The 11,108-nt window shown below is 43.4% G+C and overlaps 1 protein-coding gene across 3 annotated transcripts; it reads left to right on the top strand.

Moving 5' to 3' along the window:
* The first annotated feature begins 116 nt into the window (after positions 1 to 116).
* LOC138681206 (putative deoxyribonuclease tatdn3-B) lies at positions 117 to 11,108 on the top strand. 3 transcript variants are annotated; one of them, XM_069768518.1, is made up of 10 exons: positions 119 to 266; positions 1,744 to 1,776; positions 2,230 to 2,303; positions 2,394 to 2,478; positions 4,085 to 4,147; positions 7,073 to 7,182; positions 7,790 to 7,845; positions 8,802 to 8,914; positions 9,520 to 9,600; positions 10,946 to 11,108. In XM_069768518.1, the coding sequence occupies exons 1-10, from the start codon at positions 153 to 155 to the stop codon at positions 11,087 to 11,089; spliced, it is 873 nt and encodes a 290-aa protein (XP_069624619.1). In that variant the 5' UTR covers positions 119 to 152; the 3' UTR covers positions 11,090 to 11,108. The 3 variants fall into 3 exon arrangements, with proteins under 3 accessions (XP_069624622.1, XP_069624619.1, XP_069624620.1); XM_069768519.1 differs by having other exon boundaries at positions 120 to 266; positions 9,523 to 9,600; XM_069768521.1 differs by lacking the exon at positions 4,085 to 4,147 and having other exon boundaries at positions 117 to 266.

Below are 11,108 nucleotides of genomic sequence, written 5' to 3'. Positions count from 1 at the left end.
CTAAATGTATATGTTTTTCTCATATTCGGTCATATCAGGCAAATATGGTCTTTATTTTATTAATTATTTTTAAATTATCTTTTTTTTTTCTTTAATTATTGCAGGACGAGGTGTACAAAGATGGCGGCGGTTACCAGACAGTGCAACTGCGCATGCGTGTTATGGTCCTTGCGTCTTCTGGCAATGTAGAGAGACAGACAGTCATGGACTGGAGCGGGGGGTTTGTGGACTGTCACTGTCACCTGTCTGCGGCAGAGTTCAGCCATGTAAGAGCATTGCAACCAAATATTGTTGTGTTTTATGTAGTTGTGAAATCTCTGCAGTGTGTCAGACTCCAGCTGGTGTTTGCACCTTGGAGTCCTTGCACAGTAGGGACACTTAGGACTGGCTCCAAGTCTGTAAAATGGCCCATTTGTAATACAGAGGGGTGGCATTGGGGTGCTGCACCTTTGGGGACATTTTTTTTTACCTACCCAGTTGTATTTGGGGCTAAAAATCATTTTTGTCATTGGGTTTCATTACAAATTTTTCTCCGTTTGACTTCTCCAGGCTCTTTGTTTTTCCTGAGTTGAGGAGCTCAGAATTAGAAAGCTAGAAGAGCTACCGACTCCCCATCGGACCGTCATGGCGGGCTCGCTGACAGATCCTCATAACTTTCTGCAGTCCGCAATAGACGGCGCCGGCACGGTAGCATCTATCGGCAATCCGATAAATGTTACAGCGCAGGTGCTGACGGCACCATTTTGCTAGAGGAAGAAACGAAGCAAATTGTCTCTACACAGATGGTGCCGCCTGCGCAGTAGCATCTGTCAGATTACCGATAGATACTACTGCCCTGGTGCCATCTTTGTGAACAGAACTTTTTTTTTTCTTCAGAATAAATGCATATCACTAATTTAATGCATATTATACATGCGATCATGCTGCAGCTCAGGCGCCATCTCCTGCCCGCTGTATGTGATTTTTGCTTTACAATACATATTATATGCAGTATGTAAAATAGAGGGCCGGTCAGTGAGGGATCAGCATCCTGTCATAAGCCATAAATATGAATAATTAAGCAGAGAACCACATGGAGACCCCACACAGGCGGCCCCGGAGCACGGGCATATCATTAACTGAAAACTCCAAATAAAGATTAAACAACAACCATAAGACAGATTTAATCACCCAGGTATCATTTTATTCAGTATAACGGCGCTGACCTGACACTGCGTGTAGGCTACTGTGCACAATCCTGCTGACAGGTTCCCTTTAAGGAAGAAATAAACATTGTCCTCCTCCTTTGTAATTGAGTTGTTAATCAGCACTTCTGTGCTTTGTCTTTGGATGTTGTCAGGGTCGTTTGCTAGTGAAGTTTGGCAGGCAAGGGTTGTCATAGTATTGACACTGTGCAAGCTCCATGTTATCCATGCCCTGATACAAAGGAAAACTACATCCTGTTGAGGAGAAGGAGACAAGCGCCATACTGCAGGGCTGAGGGAGCAAATGTGCACTGCAAGGCAAGGCAAGCACTATACTGCTGGGCAGAGGTGGAAGTGCTCTACTGCTGGGCAGAGAGAGGCTAGTGCCGTACGGCTGGGACGAGGAAAGGAACAAAAAGGGAATTGAACACTTACCTCTTATTGCCGGAAAGCCATCTAGCAAAATTACCAATAAAGTTTGAAAAACAAATTGAAGTAGTTCCCAACTTTTCCCCCTGTATTGATGATTGTGTATTATTTCACTCTTCATCACTTGCAGGACATCGATCATGTCTTGGATGAAGCCAGAGCAGTGAGTATTGAACTGATTTTTAAACAGTTTTTTTTCCCCGTAACTAGAAATAGAGATGTTATCAGTCATTGAAATCCGTTCTGTGATGATAATGAGACTGCTGAAAAGTCCTTTGTGTAGAAAAATAAGTAGGCGCATGTCTCTCGCTATAGAAGAGACCTGTGAATCACCTCTAGCAGGAAGAACCGACCGGGTATAGTGCTGGACTAGTCTTGCCTCTCCAGAGAATTTCCGAGAAGCGTATACCTGGCAGCCAGTCTCAGATTCATGCAGTCCTTGGTTTGGGCACCATGAATCAGATGACAGGTTCCCTTTTAAAAAATATTTACTGAATTTTATTTTTCTTTGGAAAGGGGATTTTCTTTTCGTTTTGTTATAAGTAGCTTGATCTTCAATTTATGATACTACCCTTATGCGTCACTTTTTTTTTTTTTTTGTGTGTGTCCATTTCAGGTTGGTGTCCGGGCTATTGTCGCCGTCGCAGAACATTCAGCAGAGTTTGAAAAAGTGATTTATCTTTCTAAGCGGTGAGTAAATGATAATGACGTGAAAGTGACCTGACCTGGTCTATGGGCTGTGCGGGATGGCTAATAACACCATGTATCTGGCACGCTCAGGTATCCACAGCTGGTCTTCCCGTGTCTCGGAGTGCACCCGGTCCAAGCTGCAAATCCAGAACAGCAACGTAGTGCTACACTACAGGTAAAATGGAATAAAAGGACGTAACCTTTCTTATTGGCTGGTACTAAAATGACATTTCCTCACCCCAAAAATTGCAAGAAAAAATAAATCATTGAGGATTTCTTCTGTAGCAGCAAAAGTGCTGCAATACTACTGCACTATGTACTTACATGCATTGTATATCTTGGCTTCTGTGGCTCCATTGTGTGTGACTGTAACATAAGTAGATAGATTAAAGGGAACCTGTCACCTGAATTTGGCGGGACTGGTTTTGGGTCATATGGGCGGAGTTTTCGGGCGTTTGATTCACCCTTTCCTTACCCGCTGGCTGCATGTTGGCCGAAATATTGGATTGAAGTTCATTCTCTGTCCTCCGTAGCACACGCCTGCGCAAGGCAAGATTGCCTTGCGCAGGCATCTACTACGGAGGACAGAGAATGAACTTCAATCCAATATTGCGGCCAGCATGCAGCCAGCGGGTAAGGAAAGGGTGAATCAAACGCCCGAAAACTCCGCCCATATGACCCAAAACCAGTCCCGCCAAATTCAGGTGACAGGTTCCCTTTAAATCCATCAATCTCTAACAGCCACATATAAAGTGTAGCTACCATTTTACAAAAGTTTTTATACATTATAGCCGCTGCATAGTGTTTCTGATCTGTGGCGGTCCAATCAGAAACACTAAGAGACCCCCCATTGATAGGTGAAAACACCGCTCTGAAGTGTGCAGCTCCTGCATGAGTGGTGTATGGGCTCAATAGTAAATCTATGGGTCTGTGTGAATGCATAGACTTACTATTGAGCCCATACACCGCTCATGCAGGAGCTGCACACTTCAGAGTAGTATTTTGACCATTCGGTTGGGGTCTCAAAACCCAGACAGAAATGCTAAGCAGCACCTATGATATATAAAAACTTTTAGAAAATGACAGTTACAATATAAAGCTCATAGTCGGATTGTGGGCGGGGGCGGGAGGGGGGTAGGCAGGAGGGCAGGCAATGAGCCTTAAAAAAAATAAAGTAAAAAAAAAAATTTTTTTTTTAAATATTAGCTAAAAAATATATATAATTGAAATCACCTTCCTCTCCATTAAGAATAAGAAAAAGTAAAAACACATTTGGTATCTCTGTGCCCGTAAAAGTCGAGTCTATAAACATATACAATTAATTGAAGCCATAAAGAGAAAATCGAAACACCAGAATTGCGTTTTTTCTGTCGCCGTAAAGAAAACGCCGTACCTACCCCCAAAAATGGTATCAATAGAAAAACTTCAGCTTGCTATGCAAATGGAAAATGTGGACACAAATTAAAACTTTTTTTTCATTTTAAACTTCAGAACTTTTTTTAAGCCACTAAAATAATAAAATAACTACCAAAGCTCAGCACCACTCTATTCATAATGACCTATAGAATCGCATTGCCCAGTTATTTTTACAAAATAATGGTGGAATTCCTTTTTTTCACCAATTCATGCATTTTGATTTTTTTTTTCCTGCTTTACTGTACATTGTATGGTAAAATGAGTAGTGTCATTCAAAACCAGAAATTGTCCCACTAAAAATAATATATCGATAAGAAAAATAAATATGTGTCTGGTGTTTAATTTGCCCTGTATACTCCTTGCAGGATGTGAATGATGCTCTGCCTTTGATAGAACAGTACAGAGATGAGTTGGTGGCTATCGGCGAGGTAATGTATATTGTCGCACTATTGTACGCTTGTGCTTGGCACTTACAGCATTAGTGAATGATGTGCTTGATCTCTTGTGATAAACAGACAATCTGCAAATCACATTATTTAGAACTGATATTGATTTCTTATCCCTGAAAACTTACTCCAGAGTGCCACTAGATTGTCAAGTGTAATCCATCTCTAGCAGCAGAAACACTTACAGGAAGTGGGGGCAGGTCTTCATATAGGAAGTGGGGGCAGGTATTTGCCCTCATATAGGAAGTGAGGGCAGGTATTTGCCCTCATATAGGAAGTGAGGGTGGGTCTTTGCCTTCATATAGGAAGTGAGGTGGGTCTTTGCCTTCATATAGGAAGTGAGAGCGGGTCTTTGCCCTCATATAGGAAGTGAGGGCAGGTATTTGCCTTCATATAGGAAGTGAGGGTGGGTCTTTGCCCTCATATAGGAAGTGAGGGCAGGTATTTGCCTTCATATAGGAAGTGAGGGTGGGTCTTTGCCTTCATATAGGAAGTGAGGGCGGGTCTTTGCCCTCATATAGGAAGTGAGGGCAGGTATTTGCCCTCATATAGGAAGTGAGGGCGGGTCTTTGCCTTCATATAGGAAGTGAGGGTGGGTCTTTGCCCTCATATAGGAAGTGAGGGCAGGTATTTGCCCTCATATAGGAAGTGAGGGTGGGTCTTTGCCTTCATATAGGAAGTGAGGGTGGGTCTTTGCCTTCATATAGGAAGTGAGGGCGGGTCTTTGCCCTCATATAGGAAGTGAGGGCGGGTCTTTGCCTTCATATAAGAAGTGAGGGTGGGTCTTTGCCTTCATATAGGAAGTGAGGGCGGGTCTTTGCCCTCATATAGGAAGTGAGGGCGGGTCTTTGCCTTCATATAAGAAGTGAGGGCGGGTCTTTGCCCTCATATAGGAAGTGAGGGCGGGTCTTTGCCTTCATATAGGAAGTGAGGGCGGGTCTTTGCCTTCATATAGGAAGTGAGGGCGGGTCTTTGCCTTCATATAGGAAGTGAGGGCGGGTCTTTGCCTTCATATAGGAAGTGAGGGCGGGTATTTGCCCTCATATAGGAAGTGAGGGCGGGTCTTTGCCTTCATATAGGAAGTGAGGGCGGGTCTTTGCCTTCATATAGGAAGTGAGGCGGGTCTTTGCCTTCATATAGGAAGTGAGGGCGGGTCTTTGCCTTCATATAGGAAGTGAGGGCGGGTCTTTGCCTTCATATAGGAAGTGAGGGCGGGTCTTTGCCTTCATATAGGAAGTGAGGGCGGGTCTTTGCCTTCATATAGGAAGTGAGGGCGGGTCTTTGCCTTCATATAGGAAGTGAGGGCGGGTCTTTGCCTTCATATAGGAAGTGAGGGCGGGTCTTTGCCTTCATATAGGAAGTGAGGGCGGGTCTTTGCCTTCATATAGGAAGTGAGGGCGGGTCTTTGCCTTCATATAGGAAGTGAGGGCGGGTCTTTGCCTTCATATAGGAAGTGAGGGCGGGTCTTTGCCTTCATATAGGAAGTGAGGGCGGGTCTTTGCCTTCATATAAGAAGTGAGGGCGGGTCTTTGCCTTCATATAGGAAGTGAGGGCGGGTCTTTGCCTTCATATAGGAAGTGAGGGCGGGTCTTTGCCTTCATATAGGAAGTGAGGGCGGGTCTTTGCCTTCATATAGGAAGTGAGGGCGAGTCTTTGCCTTCATATAGGAAGTGAGGGCGAGTCTTTGCCTTCATATAGGAAGTGAGGCGGGTCTTTGCCTTCATATTGGAAGTGAGGGCGGGTCTTTGCCTTCATATAGGAAGTGAGGGCGAGTCTTTGCCTTCATATAGGAAGTGAGGGCGGGTCTTTGCCTTCATATAGGAAGTGAGGGCGGGTCTTTGCCTTCATATAGGAAGTGAGGGCGGGTCTTTGCCTTCATATAGGAAGTGAGGGCGAGTCTTTGCCTTCATATAGGAAGTGAGGGCGAGTCTTTGCCTTCATATAGGAAGTGAGGCGGGTCTTTGCCTTCATATTGGAAGTGAGGGCGGGTCTTTGCCTTCATATAGGAAGTGAGGGCGAGTCTTTGCCTTCATATAGGAAGTGAGGGCGGGTCTTTGCCTTCATATAGGAAGTGAGGGCGGGTCTTTGCCTTCATATAGGAAGTGAGGGCGAGTCTTTGCCTTCATATAGGAAGTGAGGCAGGTCTTTGCCTTCATATTGGAAGTGAGGGCGGGTCTTTGCCTTCATATAGGAAGTGAGGGCGGGTCTTTGCCTTCATATAGGAAGTGAGGGCGGGTCTTTGCCTTCATATAGGAAGTGAGGGCGGGTCTTTGCCTTCATACAGTAAGTGGGGGCGGGTCTTTGTCTCTCTTCTTTTTGCTTTCCTGTCTGTCTAACTCATACCAGAGAGTTGTGTTTTCAGGCCAGGCAAAGCACTGGACAATTCCTGGGGCACTGCATACTAGGAGGTAGAGGAAAGTAAGTTCTTGCACATCTAGTGCTGGCAGAATGCTGATTAAGAGGAACTACGCTAAAAAAAAGTGGATGGCAAGTTACAGAGCTTGAGAATCGGGACAAACGCAGTTATAATTTTTTTGTGAGGTATGAGTGCAGCAAACTTGTGCTTTTACTCTGCTTTTGGGTAACAGGACAGGTTAATTCTATATCTGTGCTGGGGATTTGGAGCTTTGTGTCAGAAACACAAAGCTTTCGCCTCTATCAGAATCCTTGTTCATTGCTCTTAGAAACTTTTTTTAATGAGGTCAAAGTGAAATCTAGCTGAATCAGGAAAGTTTTATTACTCCAGATCCGTCTCCGTTGATGCCTCCTATGCTGACAGTTCGGATGCGTTGGTTTTCTGGATATCTCTTATTTCTATAACTATATGGTTATATATGACTTCGGTGATTTTTATGGTTATGGTTATGGAGTAATATGTAGTAATACTTTGTGCTGTTTTCTTTACAGGTGGGTTTAGATTTCACACCACGAATAGCAAATACGGACAATCAGAAAGAAGAGCAACGTCAAGTGTTCATCAGACAGATTCAACTGGCCAAGCGGCTCGGCCTGCCTCTGTGAGACCCCATCTCAATGGTGACATTCATTTCTGGGGATTAACAGCTTCTTATTTTTCTGTAGGAAAATTAAAGTCCCTTTATATTAATATAAAATACTTAATAAAAGTTTGGATGGGATTTCTTATAAATCCTATCTGTATTTCTCCTTCCAGACAGAATAAGTGCATTCCGAGTCTGCTTCCCGTAGGGCAGGTGCCGGCTGTGTTTTACAGCCAGCACATGCCTCTAACATCGACCATAGCTGCTTTCCATCAATGCTGTCTGACCACTTACATACATGCTGCCAGCAATCTCTGATGGTGGCCGATAAGTGGAGCGTTCCAGGTGATGCCTCTGTTCGGGCGCCCTTCTTCCTCAGCACAAAGCCATCACACGATAGCCCCCTCCCTTTGCCCTTATCTCTGTGCCCCTATGAAGCCCGGCCACGGGTTGGACTTCCTACGGGTTATTTCATGCTTTTGATATCGCTTTATAAACTTTGCAGCTGGAAACTGATTCATTATGGTGTCTGATATGAGTAAGAATAAATCCAAATTAACCCAGGATAGTAATCTAAACTTTTTTTTAAGATGTTTTAAGTATTATTTATTTTATTACTTTTTAGAAATGTTCACTCCCGTTCAGCAGGAAGACCAACTATTAACCTTCTGAAGGAGCAAGGTAATATAATTGTCTAATCTTTATGGGACCCCTTCCCCATGTTATATGTGACTATGGCTAATGTCCTCCTTTATGCTGCTGCCTTTTTTAGATAAATACTCCATCTTTTTCTCCCAAATTGCAGCTATAGTGGCACGGGGGGTGTTGTGGAAAGTGTGAACCATGTGTCCCCTGCGTCTTCTATGTCACGGGGTGCACACGGCACTATCTTTATTTGCAGTAGTCCGTCCTAAATCTGTAGAAAGACGTTGGGGGGCAAAATGAGTATAAATTAGGAAGAGAAAAGATAATTTCCGATACTTAAATGAAATGAGCCATACTTATTTTGATCATGGCTCTTAAAAGGGTTATCCAAGACTATTTAATTTTCTTTTACTAGGGGCCTAAGGACTAAAAAGCAGATAGTTGATGGCTACATGCCTGATGTGCCTAGCACCGATCTCTGCCGGTACCGAGCGGTCACAAATCGTTTCTGCTGACAATTCAGAGGCTTCCGCTGACATCATGTTGACAGAACAGCAGCTTCTCTTCCGCTCTGCTCTGTTGACGCTGACGTCATGCTGATTGACAGCCTGCTGCCTGCCTAAAAGCTGTCAATCAGCATGACGCCAGCAGTCACCCCCCATCGACAGAGCAACCTGGAAGAGGAAGAGCTGCTCTGTAGATGCGGAGGAGATCAATCAACAACAGGAGTGGTCGGTGACTGCGCTGAGCTGGCGCCGGGTAGAACAGGCAGGTAGTCATCTCTGTTAGCAAGTACCTGCCTGTTAGTTTTTAGGTTAATAGTATAAAAAAAATAGTCCTGGACAACCACTTTAAGGCAGGAAAAGGCACTAACTGTGTAATATACACAATGTTGGAATCCAGTTTCTTAGGGAAGAGTGGGAGATTAGACAATGGCTCCTACGGTCGTCTTATAAGGGTTGACGTCTAACTTGTCCTATTTCATTTTCCAGGCGCTGAATGTGTCCTTCTCCATGCATTTGATGGCAAGCCGTCGGTGGCTATGGAAGGTGTTAAAGCTGGATACTTCTTTTCCATTCCCCCTTCTATCATCAGGAGTAAGCAGGTATAGGAAGAAGAGAACGATTCTTTAATTTGTGAGGATGGCTGCCATCTGGTCATTACTACACTACAACCCATATACACAGATGAGCACCTAATATTACGTAGGTCTTCCTCCTGCTGCCAAAACAGCACCTTGAAATCTTCATCTGTTCCTCTCCCCATTCTTGGCCATTTATTGTAGTGCAGCAGGTGCATTGGTACTTTGTTTGTGCAACGTTATCTATCCACATGATGCCAGGACCCAGGGTTTAATAGCAGGGCATTGCCCACAACATTGCGATAGGAAATCGTCGCTCCTGTGCAAGTTCTTCAGATAAGGACACTGTGCATCTTAGTCCTTTAGCGGGAAAACATAACTCCACCATCTCCTAGGCTACAGCAGTCCAGCTGCTAGAGTTCAGCTCTGAAGCCTGGAGTATGGGAAATACAGCCTTGGATTTTAACACAGACTGTAACACGGAATCAGTACTAATGAATAATGCAATGAAAATCAGAAACTATTTGTGCCAGTCTGGTGTCCCTCTAGTTTATACTACTTGTAAAGAACATAATTTGTAGAACATCCGCCATCAGTATTATATGTAATTTATTTCTCATTTCTTTAAGAAGCAGAAACTTGTGAAGCAGCTTCCGCTAGAGAACATCTGCTTGGAAACAGACTCCCCCGCCCTGGGACCAGAAAAACAGGTATGGGAGGGGGTATTGGTGCCATATATACTCTGTATACAGTAGGTAACACAGGATCCACCATTCACAATAAGTGATATCACAGCTCACCTCCTCCTCCTGTACAATGACTGATAACGCCTCTATATACAGTAGATAACACAGGATCCGCCATTCACAATAGAAGATGTCACAGCTCACCTCCTCCTCCTGTACAATGACCGATAACACCTCTATATACAGTAGATAACACACGATCCACCACTCACAATAGGTAAGGTCACAGCTCACCTCCTCCTCCTATACAATGACTGATAGCACCTCTATATACAGTAGATAACACAGGATCCACCACTCACAATAGGTGAGGTCACAGCTCACCTCCTCCTCCTATAAAATGACTGATAGCACCTCTATATACAGTAGATAACACAGGATCCACCATTCACAATAGGTGATATCACAGCTCACCTCCTGCCTTCCCTTCACTGTGACCTTTGCCAACCCTCACAAAAAAAATATTGCTGTAGCTATTACTTCCAAGCAGTTGTGATGGTTTTGTTTCTATAAACCTTCGTCTGCTTTTTTACATGTCTCGGCCTTTTCATTACTGTGGTTTTGCAGATAACTATTATTTCCATGTGGTTATTTTGACTTGCAAAATGATATAAAGCGTCCGGATTATCTCCATCAACAATATAAACACTGCAGTGACCACAGAGATGCTGTCTAGTGACTGGAGAGCTTAACCCTTCCAGGATCATGTCCGCTGGGCTATGTCCTCGCTAATCCTGTAGAAAAGCATCGTCTTTCTTATCCCCCAGTAAAATAAAAAAACTGCTTTTGGTGCATATGCCAGTCTAATATGTGCAGGAATGGTCCATGATCTGTATCTTGCCATTCACTCCTTTTCAATCAGTGATACATTTTCAACAGCATCCTGCCAGCACTATAGGAGCTAGGACTTCTTTTTTTTTTCCACTTTCCAGCATTGTGCTTGCCAATGGACTTGAACAAAAAGCTTATATCTTCTGTACATAGCTTGACTAATAGAAACATTGGAATGCATAAAACATCACATTTAATAATTCCTTTTTTTTTAAAAATAGCACAATAGTGTTTTTTTGTTTTTTTTTAAAGGGGGACCGCTTGACCAATGCTTTTCCAACCATATGATTTAAGACTCTGCAATGGATTGGAAATGTGTTGGCATTGTGTTTCCTCTTCTTTTTTTTTTTTTTTTTTTCTTTTTTTTAGGAATGTCTTATTTTTAACAAGGAATTAGTAAATGCGATATCTTTTGAATGTCCTGTTACACAAAATCAGGGCAAAAAAAACAAAACAAATTTCACTTTTGCTTTTTTAGATCAGAAATGAACCGAAAAACATCACGTATGCTGCGGAATATATCGCCATGGTCAAAGGAATCTCGCTAGAAGAAGTTATCAATGTCACTACTAAGAACGCCTTACGACTGTTCCCCAGATTGCTGCACGTCCTACAGAAATAAAGAGACTTTTTTAAAGAAA

Source organism: Ranitomeya imitator, chromosome 5 (genome assembly GCF_032444005.1).
Source record: "Ranitomeya imitator isolate aRanImi1 chromosome 5, aRanImi1.pri, whole genome shotgun sequence".
NCBI classification, from domain to species: domain Eukaryota; kingdom Metazoa; phylum Chordata; class Amphibia; order Anura; family Dendrobatidae; genus Ranitomeya; species Ranitomeya imitator.
This window is presented reverse-complemented; position numbering and strand designations above follow the sequence as displayed.